The sequence below is a fragment of the Acipenser ruthenus genome, chromosome 48, assembly GCF_902713425.1.
Source record: "Acipenser ruthenus chromosome 48, fAciRut3.2 maternal haplotype, whole genome shotgun sequence".
NCBI lineage: Eukaryota > Metazoa > Chordata > Actinopteri > Acipenseriformes > Acipenseridae > Acipenser > Acipenser ruthenus.
The window spans coordinates 6855485-6873535 of NC_081236.1; the positions used below are offsets into that span (position 1 = coordinate 6855485).

At 45.7% G+C, this 18051-nt stretch overlaps 1 protein-coding gene across 1 annotated transcript; it reads right to left on the bottom strand.

Moving 5' to 3' along the window:
• Positions 1–1948: 1948 nt before the first annotated feature.
• LOC131721228 (uncharacterized) lies at positions 1949–13291 on the bottom strand. The gene is given in 22 exon segments (XM_059014663.1): positions 1949–2081; positions 2979–3077; positions 3469–3556; positions 3728–3866; positions 3957–4140; positions 4339–4386; positions 4763–4902; positions 5066–5163; positions 5414–5740; positions 6112–6287; positions 6556–6673; positions 6973–7181; positions 7340–7493; positions 8057–8280; positions 8800–8897; positions 9699–9868; positions 10555–10632; positions 11304–11447; positions 11784–11908; positions 12155–12244; positions 12804–12859; positions 13153–13291. Coding segments are annotated over 22 exon segments (2883 nt in total). The 5' UTR covers positions 13176–13291; the 3' UTR covers positions 1949–1986.
• Between the last annotated feature and the right edge of the window lie 4760 nt (positions 13292–18051).

Below are 18051 nucleotides of genomic sequence, written 5' to 3' on the forward strand. Positions count from 1 at the left end.
ATGAAACGCGCCCTCACAATCGGAGCAGCAGGGTCCCTGGATTGTAATGAAACGCGCCCTCACAATCAGAGCAGCAGGGTCCCTGGATTGTAATGAAACGCGCCCTCACAATCAGAGCAGCAGGGTCCCTGGATTGTAATGAAACGCTCCCTCACAATCGGAGCAGCAGGGTCCCTGGATTGTAATGAAACGCGCCCTCACAATCAGAGCAGCAGGGTCCCTGGATTGTAATGAAACGCGCCCTCACAATCGGAGCAGCGGGGTCCCTGGATTGTAATGAAACGCTCCCTCACAATCGGAGCAGCAGGGTCCCTGGATTGTAATGAAACGCTCCCTCGCAATCAGAGCAGCAGGGTCCCTGGATTGTAATGAAACGCTCCCTCACAATCGGAGCAGCAGGGTCCCTGGATTGTAATGAAACGCTCCCTCACAATCAGAGCAGCAGGGTCCCTGGATTGTAATGAAACGCGCCCTCACAATCGGAGCAGCAGGGTCCCTGGATTGTAATGAAACGCGCCCTCACAATCGGAGCAGCAGGGTCCCTGGATTGTAATGAAACGCTCCCTCACAATCGGAGCAGCGGGGTCCCTGGATTGTAATGAAACGCTCCCTCACAATCGGAGCAGCAGGGTCCCTGGATTGTAATGAAACGGCGCCTCAGCCCTCTTGAACTGAACGGAGAGGCGAGGGGTGGACGCGATGCGCCAGCTAACCTGACTACCCTTCAAATACAGAGAAAACTTTACAGGCGAGAGGCAAGGTGCGGGTCTAACACAAAAGCAGAAATATATATTAAATCCCTTAAACATTGTGTACCCATCAACTATTTTCATTAATAGGAGAGAGAGAATTTCTACCATATCTGAAGGTGCAAAGCCAAGACTTAACCCCAATTATTAAAACAGGAAGTTTTGTAAACGCTGTGTTACTGCATTTTAGCCATAGATACCCCAAAACATCTACTTTACACTAACTGGTAGTTTAAGTGCAGTAAACGGGACACAGCTGTGAATTCAGGGGCGATTTTGGGAGACACGTCACACAGAGCGAGGGGAGAGTATAGAACGGACACCCACCTAGCCACGCCTACACTGACGTCACTGCGTGACCCGACCGAGCGCAGGTACCATGAACAGGAGGAGCGCAGACTGACCTCCCTTGCAAATTAACTTTCTGTAAGCAAGTCTTTAGCACTTTGCTTACAGAATGCAGGAGATTTAATTCTGTGTGCCATTCCCTTACCTGGACGCGTCACGTTTGACAGCGATAGCGTGGAGTTTCTGACCAGGTACCCATTCACTCCAGAGCTGTACGCATCGGTTTGAATTGAGACCAGACGCTAGCAGCTTTTATTATTTATTTCTTAGCAGACGCCCTTATCCCGGGCGACTTACAATTATTACAAGATATTACATTATTATTATTTTTTTTTTTTTTACATACAATTACCCATTTATACAGTTGGGTTTTTACTAAAGCAATCTAGGTAAAGTACCTTGCTCAAGGGTACACCAGCAGTGTCCCCCATCGGGGATTGAACCCACAAACCTCCGGTCAAGAGTCCAGAGCTCCAACCACTACTCCACACTGCTGTGGGGAACCCTTTCAAAAAAGGGTTACCCAAATCCCGGTCCTGGGAGACCCCTCAATCTGTCACTGCTTTCTAACAGAGCGCCGAATTACGCAACTGAACTAAATTTGCTTATTAGACTTCAGAGCTATAATTATATATAGGATTTAAGATTTTTCTAGATAACTTAGAATCTGCAGGGATTTAAGAAATTTAAGTAAGCAAATAATTTCAATTAAGGGTGTAGTCAAGTAATGAAGAGCTCAATTGGAATGAAAGCCAAACACGATCTTAAAAGACTGTTTGAACAGCAAGCAGCGCTGGATTCCTGGTGTACCTTCAGGGTACAAGAAAGCAATGGGAGGACACACACAAGAATCGAGATGCAAAAATCTTTATTGGGGTAGACAGCAAGTTTAACATCTCCTGAATCCGACAGCAACAAGAATGACGAGCAGAACTCCGAGGAGAGCGGACACCACGCCCAGCGCCGGAACCAAGGGGGAGTCACCTGAAATTCAAAATATGACGGGGTGAGCACTAGGACCCGGGGGGCCACAAGACTCTTCCAATTCCTGTAATCGTTGCCTAGCAACTTAAAAGAATTTCTACAAGTTAGCAGGAGGTCCTAAACATTAAAAAGTAAACTAACATTTGAACACCATCTTTATGCAAATTCATACATTGTATTTGTTTGGGGGGGGGGGGGGGGGGGGGGGGCGGGTGTGAGGAAAGCAAGTCCTTAATTTAAATTAGTTTTGGCTACAAATTGCTGCATCCAGTTCTGAAGGACAATTATCAGAACTGATATTTCATACCGGCTATAGGATAGCGATTTCGCATCACAGGAATGGAAATAAGACCAGTTGGATAGTTTTGTCTATTCCTGTTTTCACTAATATTTTAATAAGACACATACCTGAGCCGGTTACCTATACAGTCTGATCGTGCTTCTAGTAAAAAAAATAAATAAATAAATAAAACCACCACACATACACCCAATCAAACGCTTAGTGCTCCTTTAGCACCATCTAGTGGTTTATTACTGCAAACACTGGAAGTTAGTGGATTAGCAGACACTTTGCCAAAGCGACTTAGACTAGGGATGTGAACTCTGCATCACAACTGCTGCAGAGTCACTTCCAATAGGACCTTGTTTGTTTGGCGTCTCATCCGAAGGACGGAGCAGAAGGAGGTGAAGTGACTTATTCACGGTCACACAGCGAGTCAGTGGCCGAGCCGGGATTTGAACCTCCTGCTAATAGACCCCCTTTAAGCTCTGGAGCAGCAAGCCTCCTATATATTGAGAGGTTTTAGTTTGCATCCCCTCCAGAGCACTCCATAGCATTGGATGAGGAGGGTTAGAATTCAATGACCAGGATATTCAACAGAACTCTCAAGGTCTCACCTGCTGTTTGAAGGTGCAAGACTTGTCCTTCTGGTACCAATTGGACCGGCCCGGCAGAAATGTAGCCTCTGATCTGGCTGTATCGATCCACACTACGGGCTGAGAGAAAGACAAAATTGAAAACAACTCTCTCCAGGGTAGAGATAAAAGGACTATTGCCAGCTTTGACAGATTACTTTGGATTCATTTTACTGTAATTAATGGTTTGGATTAAATTATTGCAACAGATATTTCTATATATTGCAACAGATATTGCATGAAAAGGCATCATTATAAACTCACTCAATGCAGAGAGAGCATTACCAGCACAATACAAAAAATCTCCTCTTACAAACTCAAATAGAGAATTGTATATATTACACAGGAAGGACCCATCAGGATATTCAAATCTTAAATAGATTAGGCTTTGTAGTCCCTTCACTCAATAACAGCTTCAATACAGCAGCGTTGATGCTTGCTTGTATGACAGGACTGATCTCCAGATGCTCACCAGATCTCTGGGCTCCAGGCACACAAGTCGTATTGCAGGTATCCTCCAGGTTGGGATCACAAACCACAGCCATGCAATGGAAATACACCTGGGGAGGGACAGAAGCAGCTCTCGTTAAACGGGAGAACACTGCCACACTGTGGCTGAAGTCAGTAGTGCATCAATCCCTCTTTCCTATTGAAGTTTAATAAAAGCATTCCTACTGAAGCATTTTGCATGGAGTGAATCGTCCCAGGTTCAAGTCAGAGGGGGCACTAACCTGTCTCCAGAAGGCAGAGTCCTTGCTAGACTGCTGTGCCCGCACCTCAAGCCTCTGGAGCTGGGGGGAGCTCCTGGTGAGAGTGCTGGCCGGCACTGGGTGGAAGTGGGTCCTGTACGAGTCTCCAGTGACCAGGCAGCTGCAGAGACAGCAACAGGAGGAGTCATGGCAAGCTGGCATTGAAAGCACAGCTGAATGGGCAGCACTAGAGGACTAGCAGACCCCTCACCGGTCAGTGACCAGGTCCCATTGAGGGCTGGCATCCAGTTCAGGGGTCAGTGTGGCCCAGCAGTCCTGCAGGATGAGGCGGTCAGTCTGGCTATGGGGCTGCTGGAGCTCAACCTGCAGAAACACGGGCTCCAGCAGAGACTGGGACACAGGGAACGCAGAGTAGAACTGGGAGTAGCTCACATCTAGATGAGAGAAAAATTGTAGTCACTGCTGTGCTTTTGAAGCACTGGAGTTCAGGACTCCCTTCCTAGCAAGGACAGGGGCTCATGGGAGTTGTAGTCAATCTGGACAGTGGGCCAATGTGACGAGCTCTGGGAGTTTAGAATGAAGACTACAGAGCAGAATTTGACAAGTGGAAGTGAAGACAGAGTTCAACTCACCCCTGGCTAGCCGAGCCTTCAGATTCAGAACATCTCTGGGACTCTTGGCTGCAAAACAAAATAAGGATTTGGTAAAATGCCAAAAGGCTTAAAGACAGAGAGAGGGCTACCATACAACATTAAAAGCACATCCATTTCAAAATGGACAAATCTCTAAAGAAATGTTCCATTTAAAATGCTCAGCTGAAACAGTAAATGCCAAAGTAGAACATTTAGTGATTTTTGATGCAGCCAATGTTCAATGAAGACCTTGAAGTCATCTCGCTCTACACAGAGTGTTCAGTCATTTACCATAAGCAAAGTTAACCAGCTGGCAGGTTCCTAAACGCAGCACAAACAATGGATCAAAGCAAACTTTTGAAGAGATTTTATATCATTTAGTCCCAGGAGACAAGCCTGGTTCAGCTTGCTAGATACTCTGTACCTCTGCTCATAGGGTCATAAGACCGGACGTGCAGGGACCCAAGCCCCTGCACAGAGTAGGGGGCTGGAGCAGGGACCGCCTTCCTTTCAGCAGCCAGCGTCAGGGTGTCGTTGAGGGGGTAGCGACAGCGGATCGTCAGCCTAAGAGGTAACGACACACGGGTTTAGATCAGGGGCTGGAGTCGTGTGTAAAACGGACTGCATGGTCCAGCTGGGTAGTCCGGTTCAGGGCAAATGGGCTGTGTGATGTCGCAGCCTATGACATCACCGCAGTTCCCTGTGAACCAGGACTCCCTGTGCTCACCTGTATTCAGAGTCTCTGGTGATGACTGGAGCATTGGGTGGGAAAAGCGCTCTGGTATACAGCACCTCGTTCTCATAGATCAGGTAGTTCCCCACAATCTGAAAACACAGGAGCCAGAACAGCATGCTGGCAATACAAAGCTGACCTCCCAATAGCAAAATCTAAAGACTGCCAGGCAGTTAATGCAGAGTCAACCACTCCCCAGTTGCTTTGGATAAAACAATGCTTAAAAAAAACAAAAAAAAAAAACCACACACCCAAATGATCCAGTGCAGGTCTACCAGTGCCAGACCTGTATGAAGGAACATTACCTTGACCCACAACACCACGCAGGAAACCCCAGCTCACCTGGCTCCTGGTCCCACAGGTGTTCACCCCGAAGGTGAAGAGAGCCCTGGTCGAGTCAAACTCTTTGGGTTTGCAGGTCTTGTCCAGCAGGGTGGTCTTGCTGGGATCCACTAATGGTATGGGCTCCATGGTCACAGCCACCACCGTCACCACTCCGTTAGGAAAGCACACTGTGGCAGGGGAGGAGAAGAATGAATCAAGGCAACACCATGCTACCCCAATAACATCGTCCACTTCAAGCTGGACTACAGCAGTGTCATTCGCCTCCTTGTCCTAACCCTACCTCAAGCTAGCTCTTCACACCCAGCTTCCATGCAGCCAGATGGACTACAGTGCAACCATTTTTTGCTAGGACTTGCATGCAAGTTAAAAGCAGGGTTCCCTAAAGGAATTCCAACACATTGATCAAGATTGCAATTAACTAAATATTTACAGTGGCAACAAGTGAATTCAATTTGTCAATTAAGTGGTCTCCAAAAACAAAAAGGCCACTTTATTAGAGTTCTCATATCAGAGCTAGGATTCCTAAGACATGAAAACTCAAAACCCTGAACTCTGCAACTAGATCAGCCATAAACTGGGGACCACTTCAAAAATCTGAAGGACATTCAAGAACAGAAGTCCCACGGGCTCAGAATGCGTGGCAATAGGATCCTTGGAGTGGCTAGTTCATTGTTAAACCCCTGGGAGATCCTCACCTCATAGATGTAGCCAATGCTAAAGAGTGGCAACTCGATGGTGATCTTGGGCTCAACGATGGTGTAGGGTAGAGGGCGGCTCCCAATGCACAGCTCCCAGCTGGAGTCCATGTTGCCCGGGGTCACTTCGAAAACCACGCTGCGGTTTGTACAAAAGCTTTTGACATCAGGAAGATCTAGAGGGAAGGAAGGGATTGGTAGGTCGGTCAACAAATGTCGACTATAAAATCTGCACTTTGTAGTTTGGCACATTCTGTAACCAATTGGCTTTGAAACAGTCTGCGACAGACAATACAAGATCGGTGGTACAATGTTGAAGACAGAAAAGTAAATGTCACAATGTAGCCCATGTCAGGTATGGGGTTGTTGCAAGTTGGTGAACCTGGCAAAGCTCTTACAGATCCAAGTAGTCAAGAAATCACCCCCCCTCCCCAGTTCACTTACTAACATCCTTCACATCACACACAATAGCAGCCGGGTGAAAATACGGCTCATTCTGGGGGACAATGTTCAAGGTGTAGTTGATGTTCAAGGTGTACCTCCTGATGAGAGCCCCAATGTACTGCAAGAGAAAATCAGGTCAAAAGGTTACAGAACCACCCCACCCCCCAAAATCCTGGACTGTCACCTGCTGCAGACAGGCCACTCTCAAACAGTGCATGATACAGTCCATGTGCAATACAAGATTTCCTGTATAATTCATGTTGCAGATTTGTTAGAGAGCCTTCCCCTGCGACACCTCATGGTCACGTGTATATAAATTAAGCTGGCTTTCACTATGAACATGAGGCTTTTTCCCCCATTGGTATGGTTGTGTTCAATGGTTTGGTACCTCCTTATTCGAGAGGGGTTAATCCTCACCTCTACAGAGACCAGCGGGTTGTTGAAAGGGACCTTCAGGACGAAGTCCTTGGTGCCGTTGGGGTGCTGGACCTCGTTGATCTTCACGCCTCTGTTCTGGGCCTCGGGAAGGGTCAGAGGAACCCCGTTGAGGGTCAGGTTCTTCAGCTCAACATCCGGCTTGAAGTTACCAAGGGTCACCGTGAAGCCCTTCTCACTCGGGACGGTGTCTGAGAGCAGGGATTAGAGAGGTGAAGCACAAGAAACACAACTGAAGAGCTCTGAACCCCAGGACTGGGTGCAGCAGCACTAGTTTCTAACCCTGTTCACCCCCCAATCGCTTGCTCCAAGGTTACCCCTACAGTGCAGGGCTGTGGAGAGTACTCACTGTTCACCACATAAGGGGTCTCAGGGAGGTAGGGGGAGCGGGCTGGCTTGAAGGAGCGGTGCTGGGTCACCTCCCACAGGTCGTCAGCCCATTGGTGCTCCAGGAAAAGGTCAATCTCATACACCTGGTTGTACTTGTTATCAATCACATGACTCTGTAAAAAGACAGGAGTTAGATATACAAATCAGTACAACATCTGACTCATTGTGTGACCCTGAGCAAGTCACTTCACCTCCTTGTGCTCCGTCTTTCGGGGGAGATATTGTTGCAAGTGACTCTGCAGCTGATGCATAGTTCACGCACCCTAGTCTCCAAGTCACCTTGGATAAAAGCATCTGCTAAGAAACAAAACAGACTTCCCCCTATATCCCCAGATTCTCATATGCAATAACTTAGGCCAAGTAGTCAAGGGATTTTCCCCAGATACAGGGAGAAGTACGACACGCAAAACTGCTGCCACTACACCCCCTACCCCAGGGAGAAGGGGCTTTTGATTTAGGACGCTTCTCTAAAGCAACTTGACGAGACTAGGGGGGTGTGAACTATGCATCCTCAACTGCAGAGTCACTTCCAACAGGACCTAGTTTGTTTTACGTCTCATCCGAAGGACAAGGAGGTGAAGTGACTCGCTCAGGGTCAAGCCAGGAAAAAGCCCTTCTCAAAATCACCAAGCCTCCACAGACAGAGACCCAACCAGAGGGTCCCTGGCTATCTTACCTTGCGATACCCCCCCACAGCTCCGAAGGGAATGCAGATTTCCACTGCAGTGCGGTTGACTAGCAGCTGGTACCCCCTGCTGGTAGCAGCGACCTCATCCAGGGCCCTCCCCTCCACCCCCATCGTGATCCGTTTATCCAGGAACTTGGTGGGATGCAGGACCAGCGGGGTGATGAGCCTCGGGGTGACCCAGCTCAGGTAGGTGCCATCGAAAACAGAGGGGTCTGGAAAGAGATGAAACGCGAGGCATTTTGCCATGGTATACTATTCTTTCCCCCCCTTGGTGTAGAAAAGGGATTTGTTTTTATAGACATTTATATAAAAAAAAAAAAAAAAAAAAGAAGTCAGATGACAAGATGTTTATGGTCTTAATGCATGGAAGATTAAGCACTTCTAAAACACTAGCACCAGAACTATAACTTTTTGGAGAATTTATGCAGTTTGACACTAGACTGTTACAGGGTAGAGATTTAACATGGAGCCATGTCAGTCACATGCTCAAATACAAAAAGTTACACCCACCCATCCTCAAAAAGGACAATGGCACTTAATGGGTTAATAGGTTGTGGAAGAATGAGTTCCACATAGCACACAGTGCCACCAGGTGTCAAAGTGTAGCTAGTGCAGCCAATTCAAAGTCAAGTGTACAATGCACTAGACTGTTCCACTTAAGTTCCCAGCTCAGGTAATGCTTCCCGACCATTAGCCCTCCTCTAGGATTGCTGTGCTCCTCACTGACTCACTCTTGGCGCAGGCAGCTGAAGTGTCCACCAATAGCAGCATCCACCTCTGCTTATAGAACACAGTGGCTCTGATGGCTTCCACAGGGATCCCCGATACCCGAGGATAGAGAAGAGCGTTGGAGCAGAGACCGCGACGAGCCCCGCGCCTCACCGGAGCAGAGACCGCGACGAGCCCCGCGCCTCACCGGAGCAGAGACCGCGACGAGCCCCGCGCCTCACCGGAGCAGAGACCGCGACGAGCCCCGCGCCTCACCGGAGCAGAGACCGCGACGAGCCCCGCGCCTCACCGCCCCCTCAAGACCCCCCCTGTTCAGACTGCGCTTGTAGATCTCCCGATCCACCCCTCCTGCTCTGGACTCACCTGACCTCAGCACCACGTTACTGGATCCTCAGCTGATGCATTATTGCACCACTATAAACACAACTTGCTATAATCCTAACTTGTTGCATCCTAGAAGTTATTTCAATAGTGTGGTTTACAGCAAGTGCAAATATGAATCTTGCATTTTAACACCCGTCAGTCACCTTGGATAAAAGGAGTCTGCTAAAGTCATTCCTAGACTACTATTATGGCATCCTGCAATACAAAATATTTTACATTACACATTAAATAGATCTAAATTGTTCAAATCAGCATATTAAATTGGACTAGATTTTACTCCTAGTCATATGCAAAATTGAGAAGGCAGCTATAGCCAAAAAATGAAATTCAGAAAATTAAGTTGATTGCAAAAGAGATTTAACTTTAAATCCATCAGCATTTAAAAACGCCAAGTTCGTTAACATCCTATTTTTTGCCTTGCTGTATATTTCTGGAGAGCCCTCAGATGTTCGCACACAAAAGGACGCCATTAAATAATGGAAGCTGGTTTGGGATCACAGTATTTTAAGAACTCACCAGGAGCACCTCGGACATGGGCATGCCGTAGGGCGATCTGAAGATGATGCGGTTGGACGTGGAGTTGACGAGGTATCCTGCGGTACGGGCGTCCTCGGCGGTCATGATTTTGGGGGGCATCCCGGTCTGGTGGAACACCACCTGCCACACGGACATCACCGCTCCCTGGGCCTGCAGAGCAACACAACGAAAAGCCAGCCGAGACCCAGAGCCATTCGGGAAGCTGCAAGAGGTGCAGTTCAGAGAGCGTCCACAAGAGGCACTGCAAGCACTACAGAAAGAAACCTCTACACCAGAGGCATCAAACTACACTCCGAGGGACAGTGTCCATTCCAGCTTCTCTCAATGAACTTACTTGAACCAGTTGGATAGGGTTCATACTTTTGCATGGTCTTGGTGGATTTCAGAAAATTCATTCAAGGTACACTACCTATACAAACAGAGGCCCGGGAGAGATGGTAATGTGTCTGATTAAACAAATGAAACCAAGTGCTTCAGAGCTGTGGGTTGAAGACACTGTGGTCCACCAGGAACAGTTTGACAACCCTGCTTTCCCCCCCCCCCCCATCCTGGGGACCCCCTGCACTTGCAGATTCTCATTCCAACCAGTTTATCAATTGCTTACACCCTTCATTCATCCAATAGTGCTTAAACCTGCAGATGTCCTCAGCTTTCAAGTTACTTTGAAAAGTTGAATACACTGCCAACCATTTAGACGCTGAACACAATTAAAAAGATCTTAAGCCAATAGTTCAATTGAGTGCTCAGGTGGAATTAAACAGACTCAAGGGGTCCCCCAGGACCTGGGATGCCCTGTACCCCCCCCCCTCCCCGATCCCAGTTGAAAGTTCACTCACTATGGAGATAGCCGCTTCCCAGTCCTCCTTCTCCAGTCCTTCCTGAGCGATGACCGGGACATTCTTCCTAACAGACACCTGGGGGCAGGAGGTTTGAACAGCAGGGAATGGACCAAGACTCCCCATGCATAGCAGGCAGAGATGTGCCTGGTTTTGCGACAGGCTTGTTACCTAGGCACTGTGGCTAAAATCAAGCGCACAGTAAAACTTGGACTAGAAGTGAAACTGCTATGCAATAGGAATCGCGTTTACCCTTGAAGTGTAACTCCATTAGTTAGAATTATTTCTTAGCAGACGCCCTTATCCAGGGCGACTTACAATTGTTATAAGATACCACATTATTTTTACATACACTTACCCATTTATACAGTTGGGTTTTTACTGGAGCAATCTAGGTAAAGTATCTTGCTCAAGAGTACAGCAGCGTCCCCCCACCTGGGATTGAACCCATGACCCTCTGGTCAAGAATCCAGAGCCCTAACCACCACGCCACTGCTGCCCAGGGAGCAAAATAAGACTCCCATTGCAAAGCAGTTTGATCCAATCCTGATTTTACTACAATTAAGACACCCGAGGTTGTTACCTACACACTGTGGGTAAAATCAAGCTGATCATAAAACCTGGAATGGGTCAAACTGCTATGCAATAGGAGTCATTTCCATCCTTGAATCACTAGGGTGTGATTGATCTATTAATAGGAGCAGATACATTGCTCAATTGTGAGCCCTAGTTTTGGGGGTCCCCTTCACCTCCATGTAGTTATCCTCACAGACGATCTCACGGGGGTTCCAGGGGCTCTCCATGCTGCAGGACAGGGAGAAGGGGTAGACCGTCTCTCTGCCCAGAGAGTCCAGTCTCACGAAGTGGTACTGGAGCGCATAGGAGACGTCATTCTAGAGAGAACGTGTCAGTACGGGAGACTTCTTCACAAGCGGCATACGGGGCTAGGACTTCCAAAAACAGGGTGGATGACAAGACCATTGCACCCCTAAAAGGAATGGGAGACCATTTCTGAGATAGTTCAGCTCTTTCAATTGAAAGGAACTTAATGCACCAAACCGGCTTCAAATGAATGCGTTGCCATTGCGAGATGTTTACCTGCCGATTGCAGACTTGATGAACATTGTAATTGATAAAGGGAACAGGATTATATAGATGCATGTTTTTCAGTTCCCCGTTGCGGTGTACGAGAGTGTGAAGCGTTTTTTTTACTGCAGTGACGTACTCACCACGCTCTCCACGTGACAGGCCAAGAACGACGCTCTGAAGATCAAGTCTCCGGGAAGGTTGAAGGAATACGTAAACCCGCACGCCGCTGCGTAGCTGTCATTCAGCGGGTAAACCCCGCTTCTATCTGGAGGGGGGATAAAAATGAGGGAGAACATCACAACGGGCTACCAAGCAAATCCCATGGGGATTGAAATCATTTCAGAGATTCCGTTTCTGTGGCACTCTTAACCAGCCAATAAGAGTGTCCTTTAAATTACTTTAATTCTGATACCCCACAAGGTTTTTATTAACAAAGAGACCCAACGCTTTACCCTATACTCAAAACCCGAATGCCCGCACAGCTGCCGTTTCTTAAACCGACCCAACTTACCGATGACGTCAAAGCGAAAGTTACCGCCGGCAAACTTGCCATTGGTTGACATCCAGAAGTACCGATCCCGGCACTCGGTCACAAAGTTACCTGAAGTCAGAAACGAACGCACAGAGCCGCTCCGTTATTTAACACCGGCAATACAAAGTCACACACCATATTAAATAGAATAGATAAAACGTTTTGTAAGTTGGCTATACAGCGTTTCATAAGCCTAAACAAAGCTGCCAATTCAATCGATTAATAGAATACTCATAACTTGAACCAACTACAACGTTCAGGAAGTCTAAACGTTACATGCCAAATCATCAAGGGCGAGTTCCCAGTTCAATTAATTCTCTTCATTAAGCATCTCGAGTGACTGTCAATTATCTGATCTGCCCCGAGAACCATCACCCTTTTATTCTGTATACAAGGGCGGTCAATCAATTTATTAAACATATCTGATAATACTGCGATAGACATAATACACAGATTCCAGTTAGCGGGAGTCCTGGACTAGCCCAACTGGATAACATTAAATACCCCAACATTAGTGTAGAGTTGGGTTTGTGAACCCAAGACACACAAGTACCACATGAACACAAGTGATACAGATATATTACACTGCAGACTGGAGATTGTTCTGCGGCGTGAATATTGATCTTACCAGACAAGTCCTGAGCGACCAAGCCAGCCGGGAACACCGCGCATAACCAGGCAACTCTGGAACAATAATAATAATAATAATAATAATAATAATAATAATAATACACATATACATGTGAATTCTTAGACATCCGGCACACTCATCCGCAGCAACCAGTTAACTGAAGTAGAATGCTGAAGTTCAATTTAACTTAAACAGACCAAGGACTAGGCTAAATTGTTAATTATTTTAAATGTGCACAGATAGAGGGGTTGGTGGAATTGTTTGAAAATGTGATATCCACAGTCCACGAATAGCGAGACAACATCTATATCTATCTTAAAATCTAATTTACAAAAATTAAACTCACCCTAAAAGCAGCCTAAACCCCATCTCAATACGATTTCTCCAGCCGTGTCCACCACAGATCACCAATCACTAACAACACCTCGCTTATCTACAACAGAAAGAAGCCGCTGCGTTCACTCGCTCGCTTGGTGGGACACGGCGCGCCCCGGGGTTTATAAAGCCCTCAGAATCGCACCGCTTCCGATCACAGCACCTGACTGAGATTAAACTGAAGAGTCAACACGTGGTCTTAATCACGCGTGATTAACTGCTGATCGGGAGTCCCCAGTTATCATCATCATCATCATCATTAGTAGTATTTTGTTTTCTGAGTTTAATTTAATTAATGACGCAATGCGGGTCGATTTCCTCAATTGATCCTCCAGAGCGCGCAATGGGTCGGAATTGCTTGATCAATCCCACCTGCTATCGCTGCCGAGACCCGGCGTCTCCAGTATATATACTCGGGTCGGGTCCGGTTAAACGATGTCGGTGGTGTTGAGGTGTCGTGGTTAGTCGGGCAATCAGCGTGGAGGACAGATACCATGGCCGTCGCGCTCTTTTTACAGAAAGTGTAATGTTATTTATGTTTTTTAAAAAAATCTTATTTAAATTAGGAGGTAGCTATATATATATATATATATATATATACAGTGCCTTGCGAAAGTATTCGGCCCCCTTGAACTTTGTGACCTTTTGCCACATTTCAGGCTTCAAACATAAAGATATGAAACTGTAATTTTTTGTGAAGAATCAACAACAAGTGGGACACAATCATGAAGTGGAACGAAATTTATTGGATATTTCAAACTTTTTTAACAAATAAAAAACTGAAAAATTGGGCGTGCAAAATTATTCAGCCCCCTTAAGTTAATACTTTGTAGCGCCACCTTTTGCTGCGATTACAGCTGTAAGTCGCTTGGGGTATGTCTCTATCAGTTTTGCACATCGAGAGACTGAAATTTTTGCCCATTCCTCCTTGCAAAACAGCTCGAGCTCAGTGAGGTTGGATGGAGAGCATTTGTGAACAGCAGTTTTCAGTTCTTTCCACAGATTCTCGATTGGATTCAGGTCTGGACTTTGACTTGGCCATTCTAACACCTGGATATGTTTATTTGTGAACCATTCCATTGTAGATTTTGCTTTATGTTTTGGATCATTGTCTTGTTGGAAGACAAATCTCCGTCCCAGTCTCAGGTCTTTTGCAGACTCCATCAGGTTTTCTTCCAGAATGGTCCTGTATTTGGCTCCATCCATCTTCCCATCAATTTTAACCATCTTCCCTGTCCCTGCTGAAGAAAAGCAGGCCCAAACCATGATGCTGCCACCACCATGTTTGACAGTGGGGATGGTGTGTTCAGGGTGATGAGCTGTGTTGCTTTTACGCCAAACATAACGTTTTGCATTGTTGCCAAAAAGTTCGATTTTGGTTTCATCTGACCAGAGCACCTTCTTCCACATGTTTGGTGTGTCTCCCAGGTGGCTTGTGGCAAACTGTAAACGACACTTTTTATGGATATCTTTAAGAAATGGCTTTCTTCTTGCCACTCTTCCATAAAGGCCAGATTTGTGCAGTATACGACTGATTGTTGTCCTATGGACAGAGTCTCCCACCTCAGCTGTAGATCTCTGCAGTTCATCCAGAGTGATCATGGGCCTCTTGGCTGCATCTCTGATCAGTCTTCTCCTTGTATGAGCTGAAAGTTTAGAGGGACGGCCAGGTCTTGGTAGATTTGCAGTGGTCTGATACTCCTTCCATTTCAATATTATCGCTTGCACAGTGCTCCTTGGGATGTTTAAAGCTTGGGAAATCTTTTTGTATCCAAATCCGGCTTTAAACTTCTCCACAACAGTATCTCGGACCTGCCTGGTGTGTTCCTTGTTCTTCATGATGCTCTCTGCACTTTAAACGGACCTCTGAGACTATCACAGTGCAGGTGCATTTATATGGAGACTTGATTACACACAGGTGGATTCTATTTATCATCATTAGTCATTTAGGTCAACATTGGATCATTCAGAGATCCTCACTGAACTTCTGGAGAGAGTTTGCTGCACTGAAAGTAAAGGGGCTGAATAATTTTGCATGCCCAATTTTTCAGTTTTTTATTTGTTAAAAAAGTTTGAAATATCCAATAAATTTCGTTCCACTTCATGATTGTGTCCCACTTGTTGTTGATTCTTCACAAAAAATTACAGTTTCATATCTTTATGTTTGAAGCCTGAAATGTGGCAAAAGGTCGCAAAGTTCAAGGGGGCCGAATACTTTCGCAAGGCACTGTATATATGTATATGTGTGTGTAAACTAGAAACACTTTTTTTTTCTTTCTATTTTGTGTGTGTCGAGCACTTGGTTTGAGACGCTTAACTTTATTCTTTTCCAACGGTGACAACATTCAAACGTTAATATGTCTTTTAAAAACCTAATAGTATCTTTCTTAACCAAATTAAAAGTTAACTTTTTTTTTCTTCGCTGTTTTGTTGTTCAAATGGTATCCAATTAATATTGGAGAGTGACTCAAGAGGAGAAAAACTGACAAACTTAAAAGCCCGCATCCAACCTGTCCGTACGTTTGAATTGGTGCACTTCGTTGTAATAATGATTTGGTATAATTCGGGGGGGTAGTAATAACCTGTACCTTAAAGGGTTAATTTTAATTGTTCATTTCCCCTCGCACGATTATCGTATACCCTGCAGCGCGCTCGTTACACGGACCTGCCTAGACTAACGCTGAAGTCTCTCTTCCAGATTCGCACTGCTGTGCGCGGCGCTTCTCGTGGACGCTGACGCGCTCTGTAGTCTTCATTCTAAACTCCCAAAGCTGAACACATTGGCCCATCCAACAGATTAGACTACAACTCCCATGAGCCTCTGTCCTTGATATGAAGTGAGTCCTGAACTCAAGTGCTTCAAAAGCATAGCAGTGACCTACAAAGCTTTTTTTTTTTTTTTTTTTCCCCTCTAGATGTGAGCTACTCCCAGTTCAACTCTGCATTCCCCGTGTCCCAGTCTCTGCTGGAGCCCGTGTTTTTCTACAGGTTGAGCTCCTGCAGCTCCACAGCCAGACTGACCACCTGAACTGGACTCCAGCCCTCAATGGGACCTGGTCACTGACTGGTGAGGGGTCTGCTAGTCCTCTAGCGCTGCCCATTCCGCTGTGCTTCCAATGCAGGCTTGCCATGACTCCTGTTCCTGTCTCTGTAGCTGCCTGGTCACTGGAGACTCCTACAGGACCCACTTCCCTACAGATCCCACCTGGAGGATACCTGCAGTAAGACTTGTGTGCCTGGAGCCGAGAGATCTAGTAAGCACACATACACATATTCATGCACACACATACACATATTCATGCACACACATACACATATTCATGCACACACATACACATATTCATTCATTCATGCACACACACTCTTGGAATCCAGATTTCATCCGAGACATGAAGAGAAACAAGCTAATAAAGAGAGAGTACAGTGTAGTATTAGTTATTAACCCTATAGGCTGATAGAGTCCCAGCACCAGAAAGTGTGCAAAACACTCCTGATTATTTTTTATTTCATAAAATGAAACATAACTATAAACCAGAGCTGAAGAATCAGCTTGCACTGCTGTAGTTGAATCATGTAACACAGAATTATAATTAATTATATAACAGAGGATCAACTTTACTTCCCACCCCTCCGCTAATTCGGGCCTGTGGTCATCCATTAATCTATATTCATTTCAAGAATTCTGAATGTTGAAATACAGAAAGCTGAGTAAACAGTGACATCTAGTGGCGAACATAAACCAGGCACCAGTCAGTGTCCTGGCAAATCAGTTACAATAACAGGCTTCCTGTGCTGTAAACCTGGACTTCATGGAGACGGGCAGAACGCAGCTCTCGGTATTTCTTATCCAATGCTGCCATCGTGTGGTCATTTACTAGAACTGTTTATCTATCAGCTCAGTTGCCCTTTGAAATGACTCGGATAACCTTAACCCCTGTATAAAGATAGACATTTCAGATACATACTTAAAATACAGCAGACAGAATATTTACAGGATACGCAGGAGAGTACTGTGTATAAATAATAAAGTGTTCTGTAATTGCTCTTATTTGAAATCATTCTCATGTATTTATCATGCTTACTGCCTGTTCTTACTGGGCTCATATAAGCAAATAGTTACTATCAGGTTTAGCTGCTCTTAGTCGAATTCGCTCTTATAATTTACTGTGTGCTTTATTATTCTGCTCTTACTTGAATTGATTTTATGGTACTTTCATATCTGCTCTTATCTGTATTATGATATTCTGTAATGTGATGTTTTGTACTGTGATAACTTGTAACAATTGTAAGTCACCCTGGATGTCTGCTAAGAAATAAATACTAATAACAGTAGTAATGTCATTGTGAATTTCACTACCTGTACTACCTCTTGTAAACAGCAGAGGGCACCAGCGACCGCTTGTCACGGAGCTGTGTTCAGATCAAATAACATGTTAGTTTAATACAGTGGTGGCCGGTACGTGGATCGCAGAGATTTTCGGTGGATGTCGGGTCGAATCAGAGCATATACTCATACAACAGTTTTTGTTTCGGCTGATGGGCAGAGTCTTCTCTGTCGTCCAGTAGCACAGATGAAATCTCAACAGTTTCTGCGTCTGAGACGAACAAAATGCTTGTGTGAAAATACATTTTAATTTAGGCGCACGTAGGCGACTAGAAATTCCTAAAGGTAGACTATAAAAAATAAACGTGATTTATTTTTTCACCTGGAAAGTAAAACAAAAAAAACAACTCATTTGGATCTAAACTCAAAGCTCAATCGTAATGCACCCTGGGAATGTAGTTTATTGGTGCCCACTGCCCACTGTTAATCGCACATTAAAAACTACAAATCCCATACCCCGCCAGTTTCAGTGATTTATCAGTGCGA